Source organism: Acanthaster planci, linkage group LG04 (assembly GCF_054643075.1).
Source record: "Acanthaster planci isolate LZ-2023a linkage group LG04, COTS_SCS, whole genome shotgun sequence".
Classification (NCBI taxonomy): Eukaryota; Metazoa; Echinodermata; class Asteroidea; order Valvatida; family Acanthasteridae; genus Acanthaster; species Acanthaster planci.
This window is the reverse complement of record NC_141780.1, coordinates 7,856,465-7,870,989: the sequence shown is the minus strand read 5'-3', so window position 1 is coordinate 7,870,989 and position 14,525 is coordinate 7,856,465. Positions and strand designations below refer to the sequence as shown.

The following is a 14,525-nucleotide window of genomic DNA, read 5'->3' as shown; positions in this document are numbered from 1 at the left end:
TTAACATTAAAATCCATAACATGACAAACAGTTTTTCATGTGTTGCATGCTTTGGCAAGCCGGTACAACCTTCCTTACGCCTTTCCATTTTGGAGTGTACATGTACCGGTATATGTGAATGGGTGTCAGCACTCTCTGGCAGTGATGTAGTTGAGCCTACCACGAGTCTGTCATGAGTCATATAGATGAAGTCTTATGAGCCAAATCACAATAAACTGTGACAAAGTCATTTCTTTTTGAGCCCTGGTGACTGGTCATATGAAATGGCCTGGGACTGAACTATTGTTATGGACTGGTGAAAGGAGTACGGATGGACCTGACTACAAGTCAACATTGTCAGCTAAAGAGCAAGCTGCAATGGACTAGCACTCCATCCAGGAGGGAAAAGAAATAATCTCCGACATTTCAGGCCAAGGAAGCCACCGAGGCTGTGAACTGCCTTCCTTTTTTTTTTGGTTGAGCTCACAAATTTGACGAGTACCAAGAAAGTTACACGTACTTACTCGACCTGACACTGTTAAAAGCTGGTTTCCAACTGCTTTTCATTTTGCACTTGTAAAACTGAAGCAATACTTTTTTTACGTGTGAAATTGAAACTTGGCCCAGAAGCGCTAAGTTGTGACGGACCTTTTTCCCCTTTCTTTGAGGAGACAGTCACAAGTATAATAACAGGTTAAATTCCCAGGTTAAAATTTCTTGCTGCTAGGTGCATGTATGATTGTTCACATTAAGGTGCGTCGACACCTTGAGAGAAGGCTGCATCCAGGAATAGCTGTAGACCGCAGAAGACCATGTAATACAAGTAGCCTGGCAGAACCACCGTCTTTAAGTCTTGTGCTCAGGACTCCCGTTAAAGCACATCTAATTTGTCCACAATGGATAATGACAACAAAAAAATAGCGTCTCTGTCTGCACAAGAATCCAACTGCCTTTTGGTTAATAAAAAGCCCATAGCATATGTATGTGAGTTCAACACCCCCCAAAGACTATTAAATAGACACAAGAACCAAGATTGAAGGGTGCTTTTGATACTGCACACAGCAAACTACATTAGCACTTGACAAGGGTGCAAGCACACGTGTATTAAAAAACCTTATAACATGTGTCTTATATTGACATGTACATGTATCTTGAACTGAAAAATGATTATGCAATCTTAAGACACAGATGAGGTTAGTTTAATGAATATCAGAGATTTAGGCAAATTCAAAGGTACATGTACACGTATTATGTTGCATGTAAGACCAAAGACATACACTGTACTCATTATGTACATGTAAGTACTTATCAGTATGGTATGATGAACATAAATGTACATGTATAGACAAAAATACATGTTAAGCAAAGGATGAAATGATAAATTGCACGTGGCTGAGAAGGTACTTTTTTCCATTTTTGCTTTCAGAACGGAGTTTTAAGCATTTCCACGCACACAGCGGGATTTTCTCAGATCTCAAGAAAGAATCTTTTGACATTTTTGGATTTCTTGATAACTTAATTGGACAAAGTTCCAAACAGAAAATCACCATAGTAAGCTTGTGAAACAGGCAAATGAGTCATACTGGTACTGTATGACTTCCTTGTCAACATATGATTTTTTAAATTTTGACAATAAATGTCACAAACAGTGCTTAACAAATATTCAACAAATATTTCTTCGAGGTGGGGGGAAAGGAACTGAAAGGGAGCATTAGGAGATTGTACATTTAGTTTTTAATTTACTGGTATTTTTGTCTGAGCAACCGTGAAGAGAATGACTTTTAAGAAGACTCATATGACTGCATGAGGTTTTTTTTGCAAGGTTGCCACACAGATGAAGGGAATTAACACAGTCACCCGAGAAGATGGAAGAGTTGTTAACAACACTCCAAATACGAGTACAAAAAACTCAGAAAGCCAAGATTCATGAGGTGTGTGATTATAACCCACCAAATATGGATTTGGATTTCTTTTGAGAGTTTTCGTCATCTGCAAACAGAGCATAAAATCAGTGTATACATTATGTTAATTGGAACACAAAGGCACCACTATAGACACACATGTATGTACGACTGACAACTTTTTGAACTGTTGAGGCACCAGACTAGATCCCTGCAAATGACGGCACTGCCTAGTGAAGCAAAATGTACATGATGTGCGCACCAACACTGCACTCCAATTTCTGTCAGCTGGTGGCACTTCACACTGCACCGTATGGAGTGACAAGGGATTACCTAGTTCCCCTGTACGCACCATAAAACGTAATCCAAAATAATGAGTTGTGCCTTACACCTACGTGTATGACACACCTGCCAACACTGAAAAGTCAGAAAAAAAAAAGGACTGGAAAACCCATTCTCCGAGGCCATAGCAAAACAAACAGCTGCGCGAGAGAAGCCATTTTCTTACAAACATGTTCACGCATGCACATGTAACAACTACCATTTTGACATAGCAAATAGCGCCCTCTTTTTTCTGCAATAGCGCCCACTTTCGCAGAGACTTATTATTTTCACAAGTTTTTTCTTTTTACGGAAACCTGAATGTTCTGATTATTTGCGGTCTGAAAACTTAATACTTGCGACAATTCTGATTAAATTGGAACGGTTGGCAGATATGCTATGAAGATGAAGAATACTGGTGTTAAATTTTTTTAAAAAGAGGGCTTGTCAATTCTGCATTAAAAATTTATCCCAATTCCTGCTGTCATGATGACCGAAAACCCACTCATCTCTGAACAATAGCTTAAAAATATGCAGCGTGTATGCTCAATAATGTAGGTTAATACTTGCCAAACCCACAGTATGCTTTCAGTGCGGTTTGGAGTGGCTGAGCTCTTTCTTTCAATGATAATCTCTCTGGAGCCATACATTTATGAAACACTACTGCCATACATGTATCATTGTCACTGGTGGACGATGCAGCAAAAGGGCAGGCACACACAGCGACTACTAAATGAGGCCTATTTTTTTGGGGGGGGAAGTGCCTTTTGCTTTTAAACAAATGATGCCGAGACGTGCATGTCTTTTGAAAGGTAAGCAGTTTTTAACATGAATAAATTTCCACGCCGACACTGTTCTCATAACTTCAGCCTACATGTACCCGAATGAACCCATTGTTTCAGGATTACCTTTTTTTTAAAAAGTAGAGTATGCGCACATGTGGTTGTTACTGGGTTATGGGAATCACACCCATGTTGAAATATAGACATTGTGGGAGCAAGTTTTTTCCAACATGGTTCCGACTTTCCTACATGTGTAACAAATGAAATTGTCTTCTCAATCACAAGGCAGGCCGACACACATTTATTTGTTACCAGGTTGTGGGAACTACACATGCGTTGAAAAATTGATGCTGTGGGGACCAAAACCCTATGAGGACAACTTTCTGTCGCTTCGGCGTGGTTTGACTTCCCCTTACAATAGAATTTGTTCCCCTTGGGAAGGCCTAATCGTATTTATTGGTACTTTAGTTGTGGGGAATACACACATGTTCAATGATAGTTAGAGGGAGGACACATTTTTCTTCCAACAACTCTGTCTTTCATTTCCAGACAAAAGAACCTGTCCCATTGACAAGAGGCTGGTCAGGGCATGTACATTCGCAGTATACAGGCCTATCTATTCTGTTTGTGTATGTTAAAAACACCTTCTGTAGAGAGCGATTGGGCCAAGTACAATGTACACATGCATTTTGTAGTCCACAATATCACCTGTACAGTAAGGATGTCGCGACTCAAGGATGTAACAATAACTGCAGTACAGAAAATCAGCGATATGCCACCCTGATGGAATTTCTGAACTGTTATAAAACAATTGTTGACTGCTGTGGTGTGGAACATGACGTTTTGAACACCCGGGGGATGCATGGCACCCCGAGGCAAAGAATGTAAACTTTCCAATGTCAACCAATACCATGACGAATGTTCTTCCTCGACTTCAGTAACATGAAATTCAAATTGTACCATTACACCATCACTGCGTTTAACACACGTCCTTCAACAAAAGACTGTCCCATACATAAAAAAATCTAATCCCTGTCAGAGTGACTGAGTCAAAGAACCAGGAATCTGTTCACATTCGGTGTTTGTGTCTAACAAAGGAATATGAAAACCAAGAGATCAACATCTTACCAGAGAAGCCGTGGGTCACCTTGGCAGAGAAGACGCAGCCCACAGTGTCGTCTGGCCCCATGCAGACAGGATCCATGATGAAGCCCTGTTCGTATTTCTAGAAACGAGCACAGAAAAGCCCGCGGGACATCAACCACTATCTGTACTCCTTCAAACAGGTTTAGATGTATCGGCAATCAACCACGACTGGCCCCTTTTTATCACACCTTCTCTTATACCAATGCGCAAACAGTCATGTTCACAGCTTCCTGATCAGCTTTCCCAACGTGTTGACAAACATTCTGTAGGTTAGAGGACTACCTGTACTTCTGGACATGGCTTTGCACTTGAGGACAATCATGAGCCCTATGTGGTTGCTTTGCACTCTTGTCTACAGTCAGCATGTAGAATGTGCACAGGCCTACATAAAATGTATTCACTTCACTGCTTTAATACTTCGCTGTATCTGTGTGTTAAATCCCATTCATAAGGCAGTGGATTTTTAGCCATTGCTGGCAAATCTAATTTAATATCTTAGTCTTGTTCTGCATCAACATACAATGTAGTCGTGACTTCGTATTCACAAGGTAGGAATGAGACCATTTTACAATCTGGGTCATTTTTCCCCTAAAAAAATAAACCCAGGGCCACAAATCAAAAAATGAAATGCACATGTTTGAGTCAATACAAACATACCAAAAGATGAATATTCTTAATTTGGGGGGGGTGGGAGGGGAGAAAAAAAACAGCTGGGATCGACCCAAGCTGGGAGAGTATCATGTGATGTCAAGATACGCTTATATCCATTACACCATAGATAATACTAGGAATCTGGTGGTAATTTGATATCGTTTAGTTCAATCTGCTGGCGATGGCTAAATATCTGCCGTTTACTCATAAAGTTATTTGTAAAGACTACATGAATCCTAATCTGTGTGAGAGTCCATTGCTACTCACAACAATCTTACATCACCATTATACTATACACTCACCTTCACTTTGCGGACTTCATTGGCTTGAAATTCTGGAGTGCAGTTATGGTGTATTAAACCAATACCGCCGCATAACTACAGGGAAAAGAATACGTGTAATTAAAAAAAAAGTAACCAAATTATTCACAATAAAAAATGAACACCGCTTGGGCACAAAACTGAATGTTCAATGCAAGTAAAACATGAATTTTTTTTTAAGCGACTCAAACAGTAGGAACTACAAATGATTCAACTGGACTGAACTGACAGGAGTGACGTAAATGTGGTGATTAATTATCGCAATGCAGCACAGGGGCATTTCAATACATATAACATCACAATGGCTTCCGCAGATCACATATTTGACACATCATTATTTCTGACCAGTGTTCTCTTTCACACATGGTTTCATGGATGGAATACTAGTACCCGTACATGTCTGATGGCAAGAACAATACATGTATATAATTTAAGCATGTGCCAAGATGCATGTCAGATGTTTGAAACAATACACTGAAGAATGTACCACTACATGATTTTTTTTGGAAGAAACCAATTTATTACAGGCCAGCTGCTGCAAACATAACACCTGCTCTACAGAAGACAGGTTTCACAAACCGGAGGTTCTGCTTCATTGGAGTGAAATGACCATGCCTGTTTGATACTCATTTCTTATATCGCAATATCATGAAAAAATATCGTGATATCCGATATTATCGTGATGATGTCATTTTCCATTCATAAAATAAACATGACTGAAATCACCACTACATGTATGTCTTGAGAGCCAGGAAAAAAGCATGTATATTTATCGATATTATCTCTATAGTTATGACTCTAATGATGGTGGGAAGTGAATTTCCACATAAAAATTGTGAACATTAAATTATCATATCATATCTTGGCACCGTACAGAAAAAGCCATTCCACGCATACATTAGCGGTAAAGGTCGCTCAATAAGGCAACCCCCCAAAATGGACGGAGCACATGCATGCTACTAGAGGGGCTACTTGGATTGATACCCACACCTCATTTCTGAGTCAGCATTTCTAAGTCGTCATTCATTTCTCATAAGTTGGCATGTTTCACTCGGTCCCTTTTCAACAAGACCACAATAAAATCCTTCGTGATAAGTCGGCATTAAAAAAAATTGCGCTTCGGTATTGCTTTCCTTCCCCACGGTTGCCAAGAAGCGTCAAGTGACAAGCCCCGCCCCACACTGCTTGACTGATGTCTGTTTATTAACAGCAAGTGGTTGAGCACATCAATACCAGTGACCCCTCTAGTGCTACACGCATGCGCTGTCGATTTTGGGGGTCGCCTTATTGAATAACTTAACCATTGCACACTATCTCGGGTCCCGAGCGAGAGAGCCGACTTAGCCGGAGTTTACTGTACAGTACATTACACGTGCATACAGTCTTAGTTTGGTTCTGCCCCCTTATATTCAACCTGCGACGAATCGCCTGTCCGATAGCCCGGGGCAATCAAATTCTCATTCGGGCAATTAAAATTCTTACTAGGTATGCCCGTTCGGGCAAGTCCAGAAGAGCTGATGTCTTTTCTGTCTTGACAAAATATCTTTCAATAACTTTTTCTCACATTAAAATGCTTGTTTTGTATGTTTTCGTACTTATGTTTGCAATTTTTGGAAAGAAACTTCTGTTTTTTCACAAGTTCTCATTCACGTTTCACTGTCGCTGTGGTGAAAACATGTGCCCACAGCTCAATGCATTCAACGAAGCTGCTCTGGTTCGCTGCGCCGCGCCCATGCAAAAAAAAGTAGCAACCAGAACCAGTCTACATATGTACTGTATGTTCCGGTTGATTACTCTACATCGGCCATACATGCACGCAACCCTAAAGCCACAGGTTAAAAAAAATCGATGTTGCAAGGGGTTTTCTATAAGTTCCTTCTCTTATTTATGTGTGTATTTTCTGTGTTCATGAGTTTAATTTGAGTTTGTTTTGCTCGTACTTGAAGCGAGCGTCTTTCAACAAATTTCCTCCTGCAGCACAAGGTTTTTCGCCCACTGGTCTGGATGCCTCACGTATGCTTACCACACGATACATTGTTGGCCAGTTTGCCGTTGTGATTGCCTGAGTCACACTGTGTGAATTGCCCATAATTCTTGTGAATTGTCGCTTGTAGAAATTTTTACATAGATTAAGACTGGTGTTCATTACTTTTTGAGATAATTTTGGAAGCTGTCGTGTCCGTTAATGCCATTCAATCAGGACCAAAAAAATTCACACAAAAAAAATAAAATTCCAACATACCGACCCTATTCTAAGAGGCATGTAATTGGAAGCACAACTATTTTGGGGACCTAATAAAAGACTGCATGCATGCAGTAAGCCTAAGTTAATTAACCATAATAATCGTGGATTCCGAGAAATCTTGGGCAAGTGTTGATCTAATTGGGGCAAGCAAATTTATGGCATGGCCTGCCCAATCAGGCAAGGTAAAAAAAAAAATCGAAGGGCCTGCTAATATTTGTGAGACCCTTGCAGGTGATTGGGGCCAACAGTGACTTTGTGGTTTGAGGTTTTCAGTGGAGCATTCGTGTGGCCCAAATGCAGTAATGCAGGGCTCAACACAAGGTGCACTGACTTCCCTATGGTCATGTACAGTACCAGAACATCATTTGGAGCTTATCGCGATAATTTTCGGCATATCGATTTACACGATATCCCGCTACGTGTTTTTACGAACAATACAATATCAACATCATATCGAAATATCGTCAAATATCATCATATAGAACAGGCTTAAATGATCACATGGGAAATTGGCACATTTGTATCATTTACATGCACATTATTCAATCACACGGGGCCTTGTATCACTTGATAAAATCACCACGGCACAGCCTGAGTTGTTGAGCTCAGTGTGCGGGTGCTACACGATTCCCGGCACAAAGGAACATTTCTTCAATCTCTGTATCTCATCATGTTTTGCAGGAAAGTTGACAGGAACTAAATGTAAAGGTCACCCTTGCATGCACCGGTAGTTTCTGGCCAACTAAGCCAAACCCCTATCTCTTTAACTACCGTGGTGTTAACAATTGCCAAACTGCTTTACACTGCACATGTGCGTGGCCTTTTTCTCACCCCCTTAAGGACGCATCAGACCTTTGGCTTTTCCCAAGGTGTCACATGCCACTAGGGTGTATAAAAGTTGCATGTTCCACAGAACTGTTACCAGTTCTTGCGCTCATCATTTCTGCGAATTGACATAAAGCCGTGTGAAGAGTACCTTCATAAATAAGATGCATTAATTAATTCAATGCACAAATTACACCGCATTCAACCTTAAAGATGGGGAATACTGTATTTAAACTTGTGTACATGCATAATACATACATATGAAGATATGTACAATGTACATGAAACACTTCTTTGTGTAGTATCAAAAGGACTCTGTTCATATGGTTTACGTGCATCTACTGTACGTGACGGCTCATTTAGAGTTGAGCATATTTTATGGCATAATCAGTGTGACAATGGACTACTCTGCCAACCAGTATCAGACAAAAGTACATGTACATGTAGTGTACCAGAGCTACATGTACACACACACGCGCACGCTGCATGCATCTTTTACGTAATTTATGTACACGTATGAAGGAAGGCAAGTGCAGGTTTTATTTAAGCTGCTTAAATACTACAGTATATATTGGACAAAAATGCATTAATGGTCCTGTCCATCCTTGTCAAAATTGGACCCAAAAACCATTAGTGGTACAGTACAGTCCATCCTTGGCTGTTATCCAATAAGTAACTGACGAAATTATTGTTGAAAAGCATAATTTGTTTAAAGATGGTTATGGGACTAAACTCCCAATGAAATTATTCTTTCTGGCAAGCTGTCATTTTGAAGAAAACAACAAAAGACCGTTTCCAACAATGCATGTATGTTTGAGGGCACCACATTCTGAAAATTGCTGTTAAATGCACGCGCAAGTTTTGACATGACACACGTGTGTGCAAAAACTATCATTCGTTGGTTCAGTGCACAACATCACATTGCTGCCTTTGAACATGAGAATGTGTCTGAGACACTACACTCAGGTGAAATTCACAACATGTCTCATCAACTTTTGATCTGAAATCAAAATCTTAGAATACTGTTTTTCCCGGAATATACAGCATTAACCGAGCTGAAACTTCACCAGGTTCGTTCCTGCGATAGGCACCCTCTTAAGATTTTGACTAAAATGCTGTTGCCTCAAAGGAACATGATGCATAAATGACAAATGGGCGATTGTACTTTTAAAATACATGCAAGCTGTAGTTATGGTATGCTGAAAATGCCGAGGCATGCCTATACGGACCTCTCAACCACTGAATTTGTATAAAAGCCAGGTCGCTTCCCCCTGAAATACTGGTTACTGGAGTTAATATGTAAATTTGCAGAACACGTGCTCAATGTACATATCATGCATGCTTACCGCCATTGCAATGGCCATCGAAGACTCCGTCACTGTATCCATGGGCGAGGACACAAGGGGAGCTTTCAAGATGATCTTTTTGGTCAGCGCTGAGGTCAGATCCTACAACAAAGTTCAGATATAATTTACTCTCTTTATAATTACAGATAGCATGCAAACCATTAGAAAATTGTCATCACCTAGTGTTCTAGACAAGTACATTTTAATGGAGAAATGCACTGAGGATAATGAATTATGAATGTATGAATTAAGAAAATGTGGAATACACGTGAATTAAATCTTGAAATGCATACATGTACATGCACACTTACATGTACATGTATGACCATTTATCTCACATAACACATGCAAGTATTCCCTTGTGTCAAGCTTTAATGCCCTTTAGAAATGCATTAAGAAACTCTTTGGTTATACCTTCCTGAAGCTGATTTGAGTGAAATAGACTGAGCCAATCTTTGTGGGTTTTCAAAATGACTTTTCAGCAGGATCGGCATTGACAAATCCCCATGGACTTTACATGCATGCACGCGTTTAGACCAGATCTAATTATCTCTTTTGTACCTGTTCAAAGACAATATCTTTTTTCAAAAGAGCAACTCTTTTCAGTGGCCAGTTGCTGAATATTTGTGGCCTCTACACTGACTGCCATTTCATTAATCAAATGAAAATTTGAAAAACCAATACAACGAAGAGCCACAAAGTAAGGCTTTCGAGTGAGAAGAGTGTGTGGCTTTTATGACTGCTCAATGAATTTCACTTGCCTAGGTACATCATCGACAACTGAAAATGCCATACAGTACCATGCAACATGACTGTACATGGCTGTAAATGCTGCCAGTTTGGTGCCACGGCAACTAATCAACTTCACAGGGAACGGCTCAAAATTTCTGCAGACAGCATGAAAGTTACAACATCTCCCATACGTCTACATGTACATGGAGGTTGGTAGTACAGTACACATACAGGTACACGTATGTACATGTATATAAAGAGCCCTGACAGGGCCATGAATTGTTTTGTTTTACTGTTGGACTTTTGAATTTGTTGCTTTGAATTGCAAAATTAAAAAAAAAACTTCCTTGCTCACAATTTCTTTTTTTCTCCGTGCATTTCTGCCAAACCAGTGATCTTACTGCACTGTCCAAAAATATTTAACAAGTAAAATTTAAAATACAACCAGGCAAGCAAAATATTACAAGAGGCAGATGCTCTGGAGCTCCTCAGGCCACATACTGTCCTTGTTTCATTACAAATAAACAATACACTGTATACCTGTACCCCCCCTCCCCGTAGCTGTGGTGTGGACAACATGAGAGGCTACATGTAGCAATATGGCACAGAACTGAGCTTGTGCAAATGAAAATTAATCTTGGCACTAGCTTGGGATGAAACCAATTCCAATAGCCATGTGTGTAAGCATCACTTCACATACATGTACTGTGACCCGCTCCAGAAAAAGGTGATGTAAGTTGCAAAAAAAAAATGTAAAAAGTTATTTACATGAATGGAAAGCCCACGTTGTAAGCTTCCATTTGATATATGATAGAGCTCAGTAGCCTTTCCCGTTCCGGAGTTATGACACATTTGCATATCAATTAGTTCTAGGCAATTGACATTGCAAAACCGAGGAAACAGGCTTTGAAATATCTGGCTCTGATGTGGGTTGTAGGCATTTAAATCTTACTTAGCAACCAACATGTTCTTGTGTTACAACCACCTTCAAAAATCGCACAAGGACTAAGGAATTAGTATTTTCAATGACTTTGTCGGAAAAAGGAATTTTTGAATCCAACGTTGAGAGGGTCATTGCTCATAAATGCACGGTGCGACTTGTATATCACCTTTTCCTGGAGCGGATCACAGTATGCACATCTGCATGTACATGTATGTACATGTAGGTAGCATTATTGGACAAGCAGTGGAAGTTAGCGTTGAGGCATTGTGGAGTGGGATATTTGAGCCAACTCATGACAGGCTTCAAGATCAGATGGTTTTTGCCTTTGTCTTCACATGTGCTTCATGTTGTTTCACATGAGAAAGGTACCAGAAGAGAAATTACATGGAAGTCTGAATTCCATCAGCACAAGTGCAAGACAGTGAAATAATTTTTTCCCAGCTGGTTTTTATCTTACTGCATGTGGCTTTAAAATATGTCCTCATGTTTTTACTTCCCCTACATCTGAAAGATTTTGCTGAGAGCAAAAACTGAAAAATACTGTGTCAGGTGAATTTTGTTTTTTACATTTCCTCTCTTCTCCAATACTGTTTCCTTTAGAAGAAAAAAATCTTTCACCTGAAAAATAAAAGCGTTGCCTAATTACAGCATTCTGTACTTGCCCAAGGTGATAGAACAGAAATTCTATGCTAATTCAAGAGCTTAAGATTGGCCAAAATGTACAGAGTTATGTACACAGAAACAATAGAAAAGGCCAAGAATTCCATATCGGACCATCCCAATTTATGAGTGCCAGTAACATCAACACCTTTACCCTACTTTTTTGTTTCAACATTCTCCTACATTTATCAAGATGTATTTTTTTTTTTTGCGTTGGGGAGATGTTAATTATATATAACGGGTTTGCCCTTACCCAACGTATATTTATAAGCACTGTATGCTCAGTGCTTGTCCGAGAGCTTGCGAAAAAACCTCACAAGCTTACTCGGGTGGGACTCGTAAGCAGGAGGTCGGAGGTTCGAGTCCCACCCGAGTAAGCTTGTGAGGTTTTTTCGCAAGCTCTCGGACAAGCACTGAGCATACAGTGCTTATAAATATACGTTGGGTAAGGGCAAACCCGTTATATATAGTTCTCCTACATTTTAGAACCTCCCCACCAGGTCCTGAACCACCTTTCCTCATTTTGTTTGTATTTTTGAAGCTCAAAAACATAAATTCTCCCCCCCCTTGAAAAAAGGATTTTAAGGAGGATAAAGTCCGATGGCTGGAGCTGCAGGCCATGGGACAACGCATACATGTAAGTGAACATTGAGGTTGCTGCTTTTTTAGTACTTACCACTTCATCTGCTGTGAAGTCAATATACCCTGGTAAGATCAGAAAGTCACTGGGGAAAAAGCACATACCAACAAATGTGTGAGAACCATTAACAAACTTATCAGGACTGTAGGCTGATCTGAGTGGACAGCAATGCTACTTAAATGGTTTGCAGTACGGTACAAAGTGTATCTTGGTGGCTCCATTTAGAACCATACAAGTACATGTACATCCCTGCCATATTTGGTTGGGCTCAATTGGTAGACATGTGCTCTTGCTTAATTGCACTATTCTACATGTACATATGCATGTGACACAAGCCGCCTGTAACGGTAACAATCCTTGAAGAATCTCTAACTTGCTGCTGCCTGTCACATCATTTCAACACAAACTTCTTCAGCTGTAAATCAGAAAAAAAGGGTGATAGACTGATGACAGCTGAATTGCTAGTTTTTTTAACAAGACCGAAAAGTACCGGCAGCAATGTATGATTAGTGTACACACAACCATTTTGAGCAAGTGCATCAATTAACCCCTTCGCGCTGGGAATTTCTTCCCGAAAGCCGACTCCAAGAATTCCAGCCTTGCTTGGCCACGAAGGCCACCTGCCAAACCGCAAATTCTCAGTTTGTGACCCTGCGTGCTCTGCACGCTTTGAATTACACGCTGAAAAGGCTGATTGTTCGGCAGCTCTACTCACGCTTCCACATTCCCGTTGCCTCTTTTCAAAGTGGGGACTATTGTGAAGCTGGTGATTATGATGCAAATTCGTTCTTTTCATTTCTGGGCCACACACAAAGGCCAATTACCATATATACAAAGAGCCAGGGTCTGCCTTCTTTCACCGAGTTCGCTCGAGCGTGAGCCGAGAATAATAGCTGAAAAGCGGGCTGAGGATCTCAATTTTTACGGCATTTCTAGCTGCGTCCCGGCGCGAAGGGGTTAAAGCACACTGTAAACACAAGTGGACTGGCCGTGTGGGACCTGTATGTTTGCCGCCATCAAGCATATCAAAGTCTCTCACTGTGCCCGACATATATCTTGGCCAGGCAGTTCCTACACAGATCCTTATCCTGATTGTACACACCCATACATATGTGTAAGGCCATCTAAATTATTCTGAGACAGAGGAGGGGATAATGCCTTGCACATTTTGACCCCAGGTTAATGGAGATTTGTCTCCTTAATGTTAAAGTCTGACAAAACACATGTGCATGTTCAGTGCCATGCTAGCAAATTTTCAAACAGAATTGAGGACCGGTTCTTCCAGAGCCACGAATCAGAAAAAGAAAATGTAAGACTCTGTAATTAAATGATGGAATCAATTGAAAAATAGGGCCTAAGGAAAACAAAAAAAAAATTAGTCAATAGCTGTGTCAAGCGCAATCTTGACAATTGTGCAAATTTACTCTACTCCTTCCTGAGCTGATTAACCGATCAGAGTTCCATATACGCACATCACTACATGTACTTTCCCCTAAGAGTGGTTAACTAGAATTGGAATTTTTAAGACCAATCTCATAGGGTTTGTGCACAGGGTGTCAAGTGATGTCTGTATATGGAACTCTTTCCTTGCACTTCACCATAGTAACAGCTGCACGGAGGAAGGAGACAGCGTTTGTTTGAAAGCTTTGGATATTTCAGGCTGATTTTCCAATCGCAAAAGCGTATTGAGACAAATGTCTTGCATGGAAAGTTTCCCTGCGCGTACATTTTTATGAATGGGGATTTACATGTGTAGCGGTGTGTCGTTTCCAGACCACGGGCCCACTGTGTGTGGTGCGCCTAGTTGCAGTTCATTCCATGGAGGTGTTAAGCGCAATCTTTAACCTTTTTCAAATTTATTGTACTCCATCTGAGTTGATTATCCTATGAATGGATGTTATTCAAAGGCAAAGCAACTCAGGATGGAAAACAAAAAATATGCACCAGATTGAGCTTAACAGATGTAGGTCCTACATTGTATAGTTGATGTACCCTTACATGGCACGGCCCCAAATGTGGCGCATTTTCATTTTT

The 14,525-nt window shown here is 40.4% G+C and overlaps 1 protein-coding gene across 10 annotated transcripts in view; it reads right to left on the bottom strand.

The window, feature by feature from the left end:
- LOC110988869 (inosine-5'-monophosphate dehydrogenase 2-like) overlaps positions 1–14,525 on the bottom strand; it is a 43,100-nt gene that overhangs the window by 26,648 nt on the left and 1,927 nt on the right. For 6 of the 10 annotated variants that reach the window (XM_087135679.1, XM_087135680.1, XM_087135683.1 and 3 more), the window contains exons 3-7: positions 12,528–12,576; positions 9,517–9,618; positions 5,083–5,157; positions 4,112–4,208; positions 1,930–1,968 (exon numbers count right to left, since the gene is read on the bottom strand). In XM_087135679.1, coding sequence (XP_086991805.1) covers positions 1,930–1,968; positions 4,112–4,208; positions 5,083–5,157; positions 9,517–9,618; positions 12,528–12,576 — 362 coding nt within the window. The remainder of the gene's footprint in view (positions 1–1,929; positions 1,969–4,111; positions 4,209–5,082; positions 5,158–9,516; positions 9,619–12,527; positions 12,577–14,525) is intronic. The other 4 variants (XM_087135681.1, XM_022252779.2, XM_087135684.1 and 1 more) reach the window with 1 other exon arrangement.